The sequence below is a fragment of the Procambarus clarkii genome, chromosome 40, assembly GCF_040958095.1.
Source record: "Procambarus clarkii isolate CNS0578487 chromosome 40, FALCON_Pclarkii_2.0, whole genome shotgun sequence".
NCBI classification, from domain to species: Eukaryota; Metazoa; Arthropoda; class Malacostraca; order Decapoda; family Cambaridae; genus Procambarus; species Procambarus clarkii.
Window position 1 is genome coordinate 34,996,030 of NC_091189.1, and position 18,382 is coordinate 35,014,411.

Consider the following 18,382-nt stretch of genomic DNA (forward strand, 5'->3'; position numbering starts at 1 on the left):
AATCATTTCATGAACGCTGTTAAACAGTAACTGTTAACTTAACTCGGGATTAATAGTATATATTTGTTAATAAGTCGTTTTTAATATATATAGAGAGATTACAGTCACCTGGTATAATGCTACACTAATTACAGTCACCTGGTATAATGCTACACTAATTACAGTCACCTGGTATAATGCTACACTAATTACAGTCACCTGGTATAATGCTACACTAATTACAGTCACCTGGTATAGGGCTACACTAATTACAGTCACCTGGTATAAGGCTACACTAATTACAGTCACCTGGTATAGGGCTACACTAATTACAGTCACCTGGTATAAGGCTACACTAATTACAGTCAACTGGTCAGTAACAGTCAACATTATACAATAACCCTCAACACTACATGACGTAATATTTAACCCTAGAAGTAATGTTGAAATATGTATTGAAAATTATGTATAGTATACACTGGATTATCAAATTCATTAGCCTCATAAACTATCTAATTGCTTAACCATACAGCAATAGTGATGGGGGAAGGGAAGGGAAGTATGAGGGGGAAAGCGCCAATACATTACATCTATATAGCACTAGGAAATGGTCAGGATATGGATTTGGGATGGGACGGGTGGAGGGAATGGTGCCCGACCACTTTGACAGTCGGGGATTGATCGCCGGCCTGCATGACGCAAGACCTTCATTCTACCGTCCAGCCCAAGTGGTTGGGTGGTGATAGAGGAACCTTTTGCTAAAAGTAGCACTTCACGTGGTAGTTCCTTCTACTTGAAGTGGCACTTCAAGAGGCTGTCCCCTTTCACTTAGTGGCACTTCAAGAGGCAGACCCTTCCACTTAGTGGCCCTTCAAGAGGCAGAACCTTCCACTTAGTGGCACTTCAAGAGGTTGTCACTTTGTACAAGCATTCCGTTGGTGGTCAAACTATGCCTGCAACTTCAGTAATATAATGATCCGTATGAGTGGTGCTGCTGGGGACCACACAGATGCTCTACACAGTTCCAGTAATGTTGTCTTGAGTCATTATTCGTTTTTATTACTTAAATCCCCATAACAGTGAATAATGTAATTCGGTCACAGCGTCTTTTGAACCACAGAAGTAGCCGCGCTGTGCTACGTGTAAGGAACCAATGCATGATTATATAGCTGTATTGAGACATTAACAAGACGGACAAATAGCATACACGGCTCTCAGATGATGAAATATAGTTGTATTATGCACGAGACATAATAAAATGACACCAAATTGAGAGCATGTCAGGGGAAAGTGAGTCCACTTAGTTAAGATTGGAATTGGGATAAATAAACAAGTCTTTTATTTACTGTTTTGTGACTCAAATGGCAGAGAGGTGACAAGGTTGTAAAGCTTCACATAACTGCTGTCAAACCTTATTTTACAAATTTATTCACTTCACTAATTACATTATTTAATTGAATGAATTAATTTATGAGATATAGAGTTCACATGACGGCATTAAAACCTATTATTTACGTACTAACTTCAGTTTTAAAGTAAACACTCAGTCCACACAGTATATTATGAAGATTATTCACACTACATCTCAGCTCGTAAATCTGTTTACATGTATTTTAACATAACCTGTTTACAATAACATAACCTGTTTACAAGTGAATAAAACCTAAATCTACGATCACCCCACGAACCTTACGATATGTTGACTCCGGGAAGGAAGGAAGGATAGGCATGCAGGAAACACATTGGCAGGGAAGAGGTGGGAAAGGAAGAGATAGGCTGGGGAGGGAGGGCATGGAAGAGTTGGGCAGAGAAGAATTGCGTGAGGTGGGCATGGGGAAGATAAAGCAACGCCTCATGGTCATAGAATGTACAACAGAGCTCAGCATCTCCGCGTTCGAAATCTGAATACCATTAAAGTGTTATTGAAACGAGGAAGGTCAGCAAGCGTCCGCAGCTTCACCGTTTCGTACATGTCGAGCTTCAGTCCTCGGACCCCCATTTTCCTTGTTATATAGTGGTTGGAGCGGCAGTTAAGGCAGGACTGCCCCTGGGTCGCCCACGACATTACCACCCCTGCAATTGATGTCATAATTGTTCATGAGAAACGATTTAACATATTACAGGAGAAAGAAAGTGAGTCTAGAGCGTGGGAGGGCGACTCACCCACGCAGGCGTGCTTGACCAGGTTGTCCAGGAAGTTCTTCTCGCCGGACTCTGGGATGTGTTCTCCCACCTCCAGGCTCATCACCCAGTCGAAGGGACCCCCGAAGGTCGCGGGGCTGGAGAGGTCCGCTGACGCTATCCTCCCGTTGGTGAACTCATCGATGTTCGCCGCTCCGTCCCATCCTAGAACGGAACAGGAAAGATTTTAAAGTGAGTTTAACCCTCTTCTTTCAACTCCTACGGCTCATTTTGTAAGCTTTGATCCCCAAGGTACAAAAAAAAGAGTACTATGAAAAGTAGCGGCAGACAAATCAGGAGAATGAGGTGCTCTAAGTCGCCACCTGGCGGCTACATGGAGAACTTACTGGAGAACCAGCTGAGTCTACATCTATTATGTTGTAAATAAGATCAATCTTATTTTCTTTCAGCGTGATTTAATGGTAAAGTCTTCAGTTAATTTGAGTCTTGCTATTCCCATATTTCTGTGACTAGGCCCAGGATTCATCAAGCATTTTTGCAATCATTTACGAAACCTGTATATCTTTCCCCAATCATGGCTGCTTTGTTTAAATTTACTAAACAGTGTATTAGCTCCGAAGCACTACGAGGTTGTTTGTAACAATAATAACCTTGGTTTGTGAAGTTTCCACGCTCATAAACTGCTCAATGTAAACAAAGTCGCAATGGTTGGGGAAAGATGTCCAAGTTTCGTAAGTGTTTTCGTAAAAAATTGACAAATCCTGGCTCATATTTATTATATACTTGACCAGAGATTATTAAAACAGAGATGCTGATAATGAACAAAAATACCTTGAATGTCGCAGAATCAATAGTTTGTAAGTATAATTGGCTACTATGCGCTACTCTAAGTTGCTATTATGCACTACTTTGCGCAGTTCGGACTTCCTTCTCGCCGTCTAATAACAGTCCTCTTCGACCTCAAAGATTCATTTTTCCCCCACCTAGAAAGATCGCAGGCGGCCCAAGTTGTAATTTAAGATAAAAAAGAACGAGTCCTATATACAATCTTGCGTAATATTTCGCTGTAAGGGCTAATTTGTGACAGATTGCGAAACAAAATGGCGTCCGGACGGACGGCGACACATACGGGACTTACTGGAGTGCGACGACACATGCCTCAAGATCACACAACGAGAATTGTGAGTGGTGATGGCTCAGGTACTCAGCCAATCAGCGACGAGATTACTGTGACATCATCGGCGAGCACCGAGCTGGACCCAGGTAGCGAAGATTTATTCACTGTTCAGTCAGACTCAAGGCAGGGAGGTTGTAACCTTGGCGTTCTCACTGAAATTCAACAGATTGGAATCATAGGTGTCGAGTTGAGCTCAGAGGATAGGCAACAAGACTCCGACCACACCTGAGACGCCTAGTGGGCCTTTTGGAGGAAGGTCGAAGGGACAGCTGACAGTACCAGGAACTCTATAGCATGCCGGGTTCATTGAGGATTTGTAAGTACCCTTATTTGGACCTAGATAAGTCAACGCGAATGGACTAACCGTCGAAGTCTGTGGCAGTCTCGACACAAGACGCTAATGGAAACTCGACCAAGGCTACGTTAAGAAAGTGTACCATTGTTTATCGCCTGTGAAGAGGTAAGTGAAATTTTAACTGCCACAGGACAGTTTGAACACAGGAGTGTTCAAACACTCCCTCCCTAAATAAAAGGGAGTGTTTCATTTAGTTTCGCCTGTGAAGAGTCTGTTGACATTAGTATATCGATATTAGCCAACCAAATGATGGCCAGTGAAGATAGCGAGGAAAACAGAGACGGGTATAGTTGGCTTAAAGCAGTGAAAATAGTGAACTGACTGTGACGGCGCTCAAAATCGAAAATTAAATCAACTGCTGAAGTCGGTCACTAATATTTTCATCCACAGTTGCGAATCAGTGCAGTAGGCATTGATCTAAAGCTGCCAGGAGAGTTTACATCTCGCCAAGCAACCGGGAAGATTCAATGTTGTGTCCAGCGTTGGACGTCCCCCAGAACGCGTCCCTCTAACTCTCCAAAATGGGCAGAGGCTCCGAGATTATCAGCAAAGAAAACAGTGGTGGATCAGCGCCACGTGTGTAATACCTAGTTAAGGAAGAGGAGGAGCGAGGATACATGTGGTGCCAGGAATCAGCCGAGTATGTGGTGACGGAACTTGAGTGAGCTGGCGACACATGGGACCTTCAGGCCGCTCCCTGATATCACCTATTCTAGGTAGGTAATCAGCCCTCCTTTCACCTTTTTGACGATTAGGAGTTCCCAAGGAAACTTATACGAATTTTATTATTGTATAAATATGTATTCATGTGACAGGATGTATTGGGACTATACTTGTAAATAATTAGGGCAATTATATGTTCATGTGCTTGAGTGGTTATATATTTTAGTAACTAAGTAAAGCCTCAACTTTTTGTTGAATGATCAGTATTATCACTGGACATTAAACAATCTTTAAGATTAATTTTAAGTTCTACTATTTTACTGGAACTTTACCTGTGTTAAAGATATGTCCTTTCAAATTCAGTAGAGTAACGTTAGTATTATTGAACGTTGAGAGCGGCCGTTGACTGTAAATTTGATTGAAATTATCACACAAGTTTATATTTATTTTTGTATTTCTCTTGTCAGTTAATGTGTTTTTTATACATTTTAAACGCTGTATTATGTGAACCTGCATTACAGTTATGCTATGTCTTATATATGTGAAAGCTTGTCGATAGAATATTAGCAACTAAGTACAAGAAGAAAAATTAAATGGAATCGGGGAACGTAGCCTCATATTCGAGAGGACTACTAAAGTGTGTGTCGAGTATTGGAGTCATTTCCTACGGTCCGCCCGCCCTCTGGGAACGGAGACTAGCCTAGTGAATCCTCAGAGGTGCTGCAGGGTCTCTGTTTTGGGCTGGTGCACATTGGGGGTTAAGCTCCGAATTCTTCACGAGAGGAGTGGAGCCGGTCATGAGGATACTGTGGAGAGAGCAGTGACGGTATCACCCGCGTAGCGTAAATAGACTGTGCCATTCTTTCCCCGAGACACTACTTTGCGCTACATTGACCTGCTACTTTGCGCTACATTGACCTGCTACTTTGCCCTACATTGACCTGCTACTTTGTCCTACACTGACGTGCTACTGGCGCCCTATCCCTCCCACTCATCCAAGACACGTAGGAGCGGTAGGGCGCCATCCACGTGTTATTGCCTCCACTCAACACTATCTGAAACAATATTATATCAGTATCTCATGCTGACGTACACACTACAGGGCTGACAAATCTCCCTTTCTGACTACAAGGATGACATTGCTAACTTACCTTTCATAATACAAGGCTGATGGAGCTGACCTACCATTCGGGCTACGGGGTTGAGTGTGCAGACCTTCCTTTCAGGCTGACATACCTTTCTGACTACAGGACTGACAATGCTGACCTACCTTTCAGAAACAGACCACAGGTTATCTTGAGATGATTTCGGGGCTTAGCGTCCCTGTGGCCCGGTCATCGACAAGCCTCCTTTTCGTTACCCCCAGGAAGCAGCCCGTAGCAGCTGTCTAACTCCCAGGTACCTATTAACTGCTAGGTGAACAGATGCATCAGGGTGAAAGTAACTCTACCCCATCTGTTTCCGACTCCATGGGTGATCGAACCCGGAACCTTAGGACTACGAATCCGAAGCGCTGTCTACTCTCAGCTGTCAGGCCCCTATGCCAGGGCTGACAGTTCTGACATACCTTTCAGACCACAGTGCTGGCAGTGCTGACCTTGTCAGACTTCAGGACTGACAGTGGAAGACTTACCTTTCTGACTCTAGGGCTAAGAGTACTGACCTGCCTTTCTAGAACTGACGAACCATGTTCGATTTGGTTGGGTTAGACTGCGTTGGGTTGTTGGGTTAGACTGCGTTGGGTTGTTGGGTTAGACTGCGTTGGGTTGTTGGTTTAGACTGCGTTGGGTTAGACTGCGTTGGGTTGTTGGGTTAGACTGCGTTGGGTTGTTGGATTAGACTGCGTTGGGTTGTTGGGTTAGACTGCGTTGGGTTGTTGGGTTAGACTGCGTTGGGTTGTTAGGTTAGACTGCGTTGGGTTGTTGGGTTAGACTACGTTGGGTTGTTGGGTTAGACTGCGTTGGGTTGTGTTAGACTGCGTTGGGTTGTTGATTTAGACAACGTTGGGTTGTTGGGTTAGACTGCGTTGGGTTGTTGGGTTAGACTACGTTGGGTTGTTGGGTTAGACTGCGTTGGGTTGTTGGTTTAGACTGCGTTGGGTTAGACTGCGTTGGGTTGTTGGGTTAGACTGCGTTGGTTTGTTGGATTAGACTGCGTTGGGTTGTTGGGTTAGACTGCGTTGGGTTGTTGGGTTAGACTGCGTTGGGTTGTTAGGTTAGACTGCGTTGGGTTGTTGGGTTAGACTACGTTGGGTTGTTGGGTTAGACTGCGTTGGGTTGTGTTAGACTGCGTTGGGTTGTTGGGTTAGACTACGTTGGGTTGTTGGGTTAGACTGCGTTGGGTTGTTGGGTTAGACTACGTTGGGTTGTTGGGTTAGACTGCGTTGGGTTGCTGGGTTAGGCTGCGTTGGGTTGGTGGGTTGGTCCACACAATCAACCACAGAAGGTGATTCGGTGCTTTTAAAATGCTAAGCTAACCTACATACGTAAATACATAAATATACAGATTTACGTATGTCCTACATAAAGTGTTCGATGTGTCTTTTACATAGTGTCATTAATGTACATTTACAAAGGTGAAATGTAATTCTGATCAGCTTCCACATATACTTTATACACATACATATACATACACACACATATACGTACATGTACATATATACATACATATATACACACACACATGCATTCACATACATTTGTCTCTCTTACTTTGACAGGGTGAGATAGCTGATAAGAGAAACTAGTGTGGAATTAAGCTCTTAATCACTGAAGGTGATTAAGGTGCTTTTTACAAGCTCAGGTTATATAGTTACATCACATACATACATTGTATAATTTATATATTACATGGTCAATCTTGAGCACAAGTCCAATATATCAAGTGTTCCAGTACTCATATAATAGTTACAGAGTTCAGTATACCTCAGCCCAGGAGGGCGAAAGTCAGTCAATATGGGATATTATACAATATAATGTTCAAGGGAGTGCAAGTTTTCTCTTTCACAAAAATGACACATTGTGTACTCGACATTTGGGTTTTGAGAAAGCTGCCAGATACGTCTATATCCCAGGCGTATTCTGGCCACTATAACATCACATTGCCGGGTTCTTGTTCTATTAGTCCCATATGTGAATGTCTCCTCACGATATCTATCATAATATTTAATGCTACAACTTTCAGATCTTTGTGAATTTGTTAGGTCGGTGAGATTTTCATTAGATATTTTGTTTAAGTATTCTCTTTGTCACTGCTAATGAAACACCCATATCAACTTCTACCACTGGTTTTCTACAGGCTGTCTTTGCAAGCATATCAACAGTGTCATGCCTTGAGATGTCAACATCTAATGGTATCCATAGGAATTTAGTTTCAAATCTGTTTTCTTTAGCAGCTAAAACATTCATTCGAATATCACTGACTATTTTCTGGGTGTCACTACTATGTGCGTTCAATGCCAGGAGTGCATTCTGCGAATCACAGTATATAAGTCCAATGCCTTTGTCTTTTAAAAATTCAGTGGCAAGGTATATTGAGTGCAAGTAAATGTGTTGAAGTCTTATACTCCCTACCTTGTGCACCGTGCTGTTTATTCAGTCCGTCATCTTGACGTGCTACAACGTACAGAACACGAAGTGCTAACCTTAGCAGGAACGTACGAAACGAAGCAACATTCCTAACCTAACCTACAAATGCATAGAAAACGTGGGTATTTGTGAGGCGCTTTGCTCAAATACAGCAAAGTACTATGCTGTCACTGCAACCCGTCCTCTTAAAAATAACGTCGTTTTTGGCTCGTATGCGCGCTATGGCTAAATTTGGACGTAATTTGAAATGAAATCGACTCACAAAAGTGACGTACTGTTCCGTTTTCTGTTTGAGTCGTCCGGCTTACTCGGCAAGCTTAGAAAAGGATTCTTTCCATTAACGTTTTTCATTCCGTTTTGAAACTTTATGAGAATTTCCTGCCCACCTAACCTATCAGAGGACCCTTAACTTACTGTTGCTAAAAAAATAATCCAAAATTTATATTCATTTTTTTTCATTTTCAAATTACGTCCATATTCGGCCATACGGGCCAACGGCCAAAAGCGACGTTCTTTTTAAGAGGACAGGTTGAGAAAGATCACAGTTCTTACGTAGATCTTGACAGCCTGTCAGTCACCACCAGTGCTCGGTGTTGGTCATCAGCTACGAGCTTCGATTCTTCACAACCAAAGGTCATTATTGTTATAAACAACCTCATAGTGCTTCGCAAGTCAGAAAGTGTTTAGTAAGTGTAAACAAAGCCGTCATGATTGAAGGATGTACAAGTTTCGTAAGTGCATGGGTAAATGCTTGATGCATCGTCAGCTGTTTCGTGCTGGAAATTTGTTTCTCAAGGGACCTGCTAATCTGCAATTTGCAATTCTCTGTTCTTGTTGTTGTTGTTAAAGATTCACTACCTGGAACATAAAGTTCCGAACAGCATGGGCTATGGTGAGCCCGTAGTTTTCTCTGTTCTTATAACGAGACAGTTAACCAATCAATCCTTTCCGCTAATACGTCTCATTTTGTACGTTATGGTCCTCAACGTTCAAATTACAAAGTGGAGTAAATTCTCATAAAGTTTCAAAACGTTATGAAAAACGTTAATGGAAAGAATCTTTTTCAAAGCTGGCAGAGTAAGCCGGACGACTCAAACAGAAAACGAAACAGTACGTCACTTTTGTGAGTCGATTTCATTTCAAATTACGTCCAAATTTGGCCATAGCGCCCATACGAGCCAAAAGTGACATTATTTTTAAGAGGACGGGTTGGATCACGAAGCAAACTATTTACCGGTCCATGAGTGGATGACCCGAGGGGTGCCAAGAAGCCCGGCCATGTCCATTTGGTGCAGGTAATCTTTGTTGATATTTTCAATCTCCACCTTGTTGGGGTGGGTCAGTATGCCCTCTGACCTGCGGAGGAAGCACCTGCCGTAGTGGCCCAGGCCCGCCCCGAGGTCGGCCACGGTGGTGTTGCCGAAGAGCTGCTCCAAGCCCGCGCACGGCTGCGAGAAACACAGGAGAGATTGGTTCCTTAATCTCAGTAAACCGTCAGTAAAGACCATAATCTTTACTGATGGTTTGGAAGTTGGAGAATAGGGGGATGTTCATTAAAAACTGATGTAAGACTTTAGTATGTAGGAATCTTGAACAGGATTATTTGCCTATGCGAGATATCTCCTATTTACATGAAACTGCTGCAGTCCTGCGCTTGCTGGGCTTCTGCTTGAAACATTTCACTGAGTTTTGTTAACATTTACCGTCAGTCTAAGAAACTAGGGCCGGGATACAGAAAACACTTACGAAACCCGTACATCTTTTTTCAATAATTACGACTTGTTTGTACGTTTATTAAACAGTTTATGAGCTCGAAAACACTACGAGGTTGTTAACAATAACAACCTCGGGTTGTGAAGTCTTCTAATTCGTAAACTGTTTAATAATACAGACTGAGGCGCCACGATGAAAGATGTACAGGTTTCGTAAGAGGACAACTAAATGCTTGATGATTCCTGGCACAGGATCCTTTTTCCAAGGGATAAGGAAGTAATAACCGAGGGACCTGTCTAGATAATTAACGTCAGGATGCGAGCAGCTGAGTCAAACAGCCTGGTTGACCAGACCACCAACCAGGAGACCGTTCATCATCGGAACTATAGCAATGTAACTGAAAGGTATATGAAACTTGGCACTCTGCGTGTAATTACCTTGTCACTATATGTAGTTACTTTGACACTCTGTATGTAGTTATCTTGGCATTATATGTATTTACCTTTACACTCTATATGTAGTTACCTTGGCACTGTATGTAGCTACCTTGGCACTATATGTAGTTACCTTGGCACTATATGTAGTTACCTTATCACTGTATGTAGTTTCCTTGGCACTATATGTAGTTACCTTGGCACTATATATAGTTACCTTGGCACTACATGCAGTTACCTTGGCACTATATGCAGTTACCTTGGCACTATATGTAGTTACCTTGGCACTACATGTAGTTACCTTGGCACTATATGTAGTTACCTTGGCACTATATGTAGTTACCTTGGCACTATATGTAGTTACCTTGGCACTATATGTAGTTACCTTGGTACTATATGCAGTTACCTTGGCAGTATACGTACTTACCTTGGCACTACATGTAGTTACCTTGGCAACATATGTATTTACCTTGGCACTCCACAAGTTGTTACCGTCGACAAGGAGACTTGTGTTGCTAAGACAGAGCCTGCCCGTGCGCGGCGCCCCGCTCTCCCCACAGAGAAGCTTCGCGGGCAGCTTCCTCTGGTGCTGCTTCTGTGGCGCCCTCTGTCGCCGCCCCTGAGGCAGAGAACACGCGGGAACATAGGAATTAATGAAACTGCAGAAGGCGTAGGTGTGGTGCAAGTGTGGGTCAGGGTGTGGTACAAGTGTGGGGCAGGGTGTGGTGCAAGTGTGGGGCAGGATGTGGTACAAGTGTGGGGGCAGGGTGTGGTGCAAGTGTGAGTCAGGGTGTGGTGCAAGTGTGGGGGCAGGGTGTGGTGCAAGTGTGGGGGCAGGGTGTGGGACAAGTGTGGTTCAGGGTGTGGTGCAAGTGTGGGGCAAGTGTGGGGCAGGGTGTGGTGCAAGTGTTGGGGCAGGGGGTGGTACAAGTGTGGGGGCAGGGTGTGGTGCAAGTGTGGGGCAAGTGTGGAGCAGCGTGTGGTGCAAGTGTGGGGGCAGGGTGTGGTGCAAGTGTGGGGGCAGGGTGTGGTGCAAGTGTGGGGGTAGGGTGTGGTGCAAGTGTGGGGGCAGGGTGTGGTGCAAGTGTGGGGCAGGGTGTGGTGCAAGTGTGGGGGCAGGGTGTGGTGCAAGTGTGGAGGCAGGGTGTGGTGCAAGTGTGGGGGCAGGGTGTGGTGCAAGTGTGGGGGCAGGGTGTGGTGCAAGTGTGGGGGAGGGTGTGGGGCAAGTGTGGGGCAGGGTGTGGGGCAAGTGTGGGGCAGGGTGTGGTGCAAGTGTAGGAGCAGGGTGTGGTGCAAGTGTGGGGGCAGGGTGTGGTGCAAGTATGGGGCAGGGTGTGGGCAAGTGTGGGGCAGGGTGTGGTGCAAGTGTGGGGGCAGGGTGTGGAGCAAGTGTGGGGGCAGGGTGTGCTGCAAGTGTGGGGCAGGGTGTGCTGCAAGTATGGGTCAGGGTGTGGTGCAAGTGTGGGTCAGGGTGTGGTGCAAGTCTGGGGCAGGGTGTAGTACAAGTGTGGGGCAGGGTGTGGTGCAAGTGTGGGGGCAGGGTGTGGTGCAAGTGTGGGGGCAGGGTGTGGTGCAAGTGTGGGGCAGAGTGTGGTGCAAGTGTGGGGCAGGGTGTGGTGCAAGTGTGGGGCAGGGTGTGGTGCAAGTATGGGTCAGGGTGTGGTGCAAGTGTGGGTCAGGGTGTGGGGGCAGGGTGTGTCGCAAGTGTGGGGCAGGGTGTGGTGCAAGTGTGGATGCAGGGTGTGGTGCAAGTGTGGGAGCAGGGTGTGGTGCAAGTGTGGGGGCAGGGTGTGGTGCAAGTGTGGGGGCAGGGTGTGGTGCAAGTGTGGGGGCAGGGTGTGGTGCAAGGGGTGGGACAGGGTGTGGTGCAAGTGTGGGGGCAGGGTGTGGGGCAAGTGTGGGGCAGGGTGTGGTGCAAGTGTGGGGAAGGGTGTGGTGCTAGTGTGGGGCAGGGTGTGGTGCAAGTGTGGGGCAGGGTGTGGTGCAAGTGTGAGCCAGGGTGTGGTGCAAGTATGGGTCAGGGTGTGGTGCAAGTGTGGGTCAGGGTGTGGTGCAAGTGTGGGTCAGGGTGTGGTAAAAGTGTGTGGGCAGGGTGTGGGGCAGGGTGTGGTGCAAGTGTGGGGGCAGGGTGTGGTGCAAGTGTGGGGGCAGGGTGTGGTGCAAGTGTGGGGCAGGGTGTGGTGCAAGGTGTGGGACAAGTGTGGGGCAGGGTGTGGTGCAAGTGTTGGGCAGGGTGTGGTGCAAGTGTGGGGCAGGGTGTGGTGCAAGGATATACCGCGTCATCAGTCTATACTGTCAGAATAACTATCATTGTTTGCCAATAAATAAAGAAAGATTGAGCTTAGTAAACCATTAATAACCAATTGAAGCTAATAATTAACTTGTCTGTTCACTCTTGCAACATAATGATACTTAAATTCTTTTACTTGGAAAACAGTACAGCTACTGGCCAAAAGTTCGAAAGTTAGAGGCCTAATATTAAGTGGTTAGAATGAAAGCGGTTTGGGGGGGGTGGTGGTTAGAGGGAGGGTGGATAGTGCCACCAATCCTCAGACTAAGTCAATTTTATCCAGCGTTCGACCCCAAAGATGCATTCATCAATTTTAACATGTTGTTCATTCAAAACATGAATTTTCTCAAATATAAGTTTATATTGTTATATAAACAATATAAACTTATATTTATATTGTGTAACAGTGTATATTGCGCATATTTAGGCATTGGTTAGGTTAGGTGTTCAGGTTCTGTTGGCAATTATTTGTATTTGTATTACGTGGGTGAAGCATTTACAGCGTTGAGGTTCAAACACAAGTTGTCAGTGAAGCAAAAGCCAAACCGGAAGCAAAAAAACAACACAGGGCAAAGTCCATTCCATGCACCCGCCAAACCCACTTATTTATGAATGAAAAACACATTACACACGACTCACAACTGATGACGTCCGAACACTTCCGGAACAAATGCTTCGCTGACGACTTTTGTTCGAACCACAACGCTGTAAATGCTTCACCCACGTACTACAAATACAAATAATTGCCAACAGAACCTGAACACCTAACTTAACCAATGCCTAAATATACATAATATATAACAATATTAACTTATATTTGAAAAAAATCATGTTTTGAATGAACAGCATATTAAAATTTATGGACGCGTCTTTGGGGTTGACCGCTGGAGGGAATGGACTTGGCGTGGGTGAACAACCCGTCCTCACACTAGGCTGTTTAAAGCAACGGCCGTCCTCCCCAGACGCATTAATCAATTTTAACACACTGTGTATTAAAAATTGGTTTGTTCGCATATTTAAATTAATATTATTATACATAAAAATTATATGTAAAGTTAGGCGTAAGTTAGATGTCTAGGTCGAATCCTGCTCATGGCTTCTAAATCATAATGTGATTTCACTGTACACACTCAGCCCGTCCTCTAAACAAAGATCCAAAAGTGATTCCATGCACCCGCCAAACCCCCTGTTTATGAATGAAAAGCGGTTTACACACGACTCACAACTGCTGACGTTCGAACATATCTGGAACAAGTGCTTCACTGAGGAATTTTGTTCGAATCACAACGCTGTAAATGCTTCACCCACGTACTACAAATACAAATAATCGCCAACAGAACCTAAACACCTAACCTAACCTATCCTATGCCCATATATACACAATATGTTAATATATTATAATATTAACTTATACTTGAGAAAATTCCCATTTTGAATGAACAGCATGTTAAAATTTATGAATGCGTCTGTGGGGTCGACCGCTGAATGTAATGGACTTGAGTCGAGGACGGGTTGACACACTCCGTGTACAGGGTTCACTCTCCCGCGGCACCTGTCTTAGCGTGCTGACCTAATTGTGATGACTCACACTTAGCGTAACTCTAATATGTTCACACTTGAGTGTGACAATAATAATTAAATTTGTGAGAAAGCTCCTGCCTTGAAGTTATAAGTCTCCTCCTTCATCTTTACCATGGCTGTATCTAGCAAGTCTAGTGAGGGTGGCCCGAATTGGGGAGTACGACTCGTTAACTAGGGTGGTTAGTGTGAGGGTAGTTAGTGAGACGGGTCGTTAATTGAAGGGTAGTTATAGCGATAAATTGTTGGCATTTAAATGAGTTACACGATAAACAGAAGACAACCACTATGTCATTACTTACTTTGAACTATCCTAATCAGTTTCCAGAGATCACTTTCATTCATCTAATTTTAAATGCTAAATATAACTCGCAGTTTAGGCTCCTGTGATGTTCCTGAGAACTCAGGTGAGGGAACTTTACTCACTTGAGTCCAATAACCAATAACAGTCACTTAACAACAGCACCTTGACTCATCAACCACACTGACCAAAAGTCACTGTCGCGCTCCCTGGCAGTAGGCTGGCATAGGCCCCCCCCCCCCCCCGTGAGTCGTTCCAGTGGACCTACTGTGCGTCAATACTGTAATGTTTATAATCTTTTCGGGCTGCTCAGCTTAATTTTCGAGGTATGTATTTAAATTTGGTATCAATGTGTTCGCGAGAGAATGCTCTAGAGGACTATATACATAAATTTTCACCAAACTCGACATGAGAACAACACCAAATAATAAACTATGGCGGTCGTTAGCCGTGAGCGTCAAATTGCGCATAAATGTTTACGATGTTTTTATGTTTGCCATCCCGATAATTGTTATTCGTCGTTTCTTTTTGTATCTTTGTGACCGCAATAAAATTCCCTACACGGACATATGAATATAAACAATAAATAATGGTGTCGCCCCACCCGCAAGAACATGGGAAGTTGGCATAGGGTTACCCACTTCAGCACGCCCAGCTGCACATGGGCTCAACCACAACTGAAAAGTTTATACTCTCCTCATGTTTGTGACCCCTCATTTTTGATGTACGTGTTTTATTTTTGTATCACTGTGTAGCTAATGAAATGTTCTATAGGAACATATGTATAACATTTCACCAAAGCTAACATTACGCTAGCACCAAATAAAGAACTGCGTCCTTTGTTGCGCGTTCACGCTAAACTCCGCCCACATGTTTCTACTCTGCTTATGTTTATCAAGTAAAAACTTGTTGCATATAGTTTTGTTTGGTATCACTGTGATAGCAATATAATTGCCTACACAGACATATCCATAAAAGTTATACTACATGGGCGCGCCTCACCCCCAAACACGTCGAGGCCTCACCCACACGAACACCCGTTTCCACACCCGCTACACCCAATACACCCGACAAACAAAAATATTTTTCCAATGGAAGTTTTTGTGCTACATTGTTCATTTTGGTATGAAAATACTCGCAATAAGATGCACTATGTAGACACACCAATCTAAGCAATAAGAACCGGAATATATATATATAGAGGTACCCACAGCAAAGTAGGAAGAAGTAATAACTTCACAATGATGAATACAAAGTATGTACTTACCCACGATGTGATGATGGAAGGTCAATAAGTTGAGCATTTTGTTATCCACTTAACCTGCTTCAGGAAAATGTCCCTGAAGTTGCTCAACAGATGTTCCGTAGGTGGAGTGGATGGTTGTAGAGGCGCTATTTTTTCGCCACCCAAAATACCCTCTTGCGGTGGTATTTTGTGTAGCATGGTGTGACACACAGAGCAACTCCACATGTCTTGCTCTGACACATAGTCTCTCTCCTTATTCCTGACTTGATGCAAACACGACACCGTCGACGTTTTGCAATTTTCACGATAGCATGGGTCAACTTCTTGTTCAGCCTATCCTCTGGCTCAACAATACGTGGGTTTTTCACTGCTGGAGGACGAGGTTCAGGTGTTTCCGTTTCAGGTTCTGTGTCAGATGAGGATGTGTCTTGTGCTTGGCGTGGAGGAGGAAATAAAGGACGCCTCACTCCAGATGGTCCCGGTGTGGCCAAATCATCAGAAGGATCTTGGATATCCTCAGCATGTGGGATAGGGCTTTCAGTGGCAGGCCACTCATCCTGGTCCCACCTCAACAGGGACCATGTTGCTACCCCGTGAAACTGGAGTAGGGTCAATTTCTTCGCATCAGTTGTGTACATCTTGTACAACACATATGCATTGTGTACAGCCATTTGAAGGAAATAAAATGTAATCTTCTTGGTCCACTTATGTGATTTCCTGGTGAACCTGTAATATTTGACCATTTGGTCGAAGTGATCAACACATTTCATGTTGGTGTTGTAGTCGCAAATGGCATTGGGTTTGTTCACAGTTACAATCTTTACTGATATTGCTCCGTCACGTTTTCTCACTCTCTTCCTTCGTTGTACTTCTGTGTGACAGCATTGTGGCAGTTTTTGATCAATGACACCACTCTCTTGTCTTTCCATAGGATGATAAAAGTATTGTCCTTGCGTCTGAAAATGGTTTGATCAACTGGGAATTTACCTTTTGCTTGTTGTTGCAGAAGTTAGGGGGCGCCACGCTGCAATCTGATTGTTCCACAAGTGTACACACCATGTTCCCGTAGCAATTCTATGAGATGGACAGAGTTATAGAAAATTGTCCATATAGAGATGATAACCCTTGTGCAATAATGGCTGCATCAAGCCCATCACTGTCTCCACTGTTGTCTTACCAACTCCGGCATACACCTCAAAGTCAATTATGTAGCCAGACCCTGCCTCAGCAGCATGTACAACTTTACCCCATACTTATCTGGTTTATTTGGATTGTAAACTTTGAAGGATAAACGACCACGCCACGACATTGTTCCTTCATCCAAACTGAGTGCTTTATTGGGAATGTAGTATGTGCCAAATTTGGTGGTAATATAAGTAATCAGTTTGCGCAGTTTTACCATTCGGTCCTTATTGTTTGGGGGAATTGCAAGGTTGTTGTAAATATGGTAAAACTGGCTGATATGTTGGAATCGTTTTGAAGCCATGAAAATATTGATGGTCCTCATATGCCACAACCGGCTTGTTTGCCAGAATTTTGCAGGTGTGGAGGGTAACAGGGGTGGCGGGAAGGTTATAGTTGTGGGGGAAGGGGGGACAGGGTTGGGCGGAAGGTTGTAGGTGTGAGGGGGGGAACAGGGGTGGGGGGGGAAGTTGTAGGTGTGGGTGGGGGGAACAGGGGTGGGGGGAAGGTTGCAGGTGTGGGGGGGGGGGTAACAGGGGTAGAGGGAAGGTTGCAGGTGTGGGGGGTAACAGGGGTGTGGGGATGGTTGTAGGTATGAGGGGGGGGGGTAACAGGGATAGGAGGGAAGGTTGTAGGTGTGGGGAGGGAGTAACAGAGTTGGGAGGAAGGTTGTAGGTGTGGAGGGTAACAGGTGTGGGGTGGATGGTTGCAGGTGTGGAGTGTAACAGGGGTGAGGGGATGATTGCAGGTGTGGAGGGTAACAGGGGTGGGGGGATGGTTGCAGGTGTGGAGGGTAACAGGGGTGGGGGGATGGTTGCAGGTGTGGAGGGTAACAGGGGTGGGGGGATGGTTGCAGGTGTGGAGGGTAACAGGGGTGGGGGGATGGTTGCAGGTGTGGAGGGTAACAGGAGTGGGGGGATGGTTGCAGGTGTGGAGGGTAACAGGGGTGTTAGGATGGTTGCAGGTGTGGAGGGTAACGCGTGTGGAGGGATGGTTGCAGGTGTGGAGGGTAACGCGTGTGGAGGGATGGTTGCAGGTGTGGAGGGTAACGGGTGTGGAGGGATTCTTGCAGGTGTGTAGGGTAACGCGTGTGGAGGGATGGTTGCAGGTGTGGAGGGTAATAGGTGCAACATTTTACGTCCAGCGTTATCTACTACCACAGCTGCCATTCAACACCTGCCACTGTTTCACCACCACCACAACCACTACCCTCAACTACCCCCCATGCTACTAACACCATCATTATCACCACAACTACCTCCACTACTGCCACCACCTCCCCCCACACTACCATCACAACCACTATCATTACTACCACCACCACTACCTGCACCACCTCCACCACAACAAGCACCACCACCTTAAAAATCACCAAAATACCCACCCTTTGAACTACTATCACCCTAACACCGCACCCAATACCCCCTCCACTATAAACCCCCACCTACCCCAACTACCACCCCACTATGGCACTCCTTAACTCCACCCATCCACACACTACTCCTACAGCTTACACAACCAACCACCACACCATTCTGTCCTTACTATACTACCACTACCACTTCATCCACCACCATTACCACCCAGTAATCACCACCATCACCACCCAGCCATCACCACCACCACCACCCAGCCATCACCACCAACACCACCCAGCCATCACCACCATCACCACCCAACCATCACCAACATCACCACCCAGCCATCACCACCATCACCACCCCAGGCGTCACCA

The 18,382-nt window shown here is 45.3% G+C and overlaps 1 protein-coding gene across 2 annotated transcripts in view; it reads left to right on the plus strand.

Moving 5' to 3' along the window:
- The first annotated feature begins 3,424 nt into the window (after nucleotides 1-3,424).
- The window catches only part of LOC123757791 (uncharacterized), a 75,023-nt gene continuing 60,065 nt past the window's right edge, over nucleotides 3,425-18,382 (plus strand). Inside the window, exon 1 of one of the 2 annotated variants that reach the window (XM_069338955.1) lies at nucleotides 3,425-4,369. In XM_069338955.1, the coding sequence (XP_069195056.1) occupies nucleotides 4,330-4,369 (40 nt within the window). In that variant the 5' untranslated portion in view covers nucleotides 3,425-4,329. The remainder of the gene's footprint in view (nucleotides 4,370-18,382) is intronic. The other variant, XM_069338953.1, reaches the window with a different exon arrangement.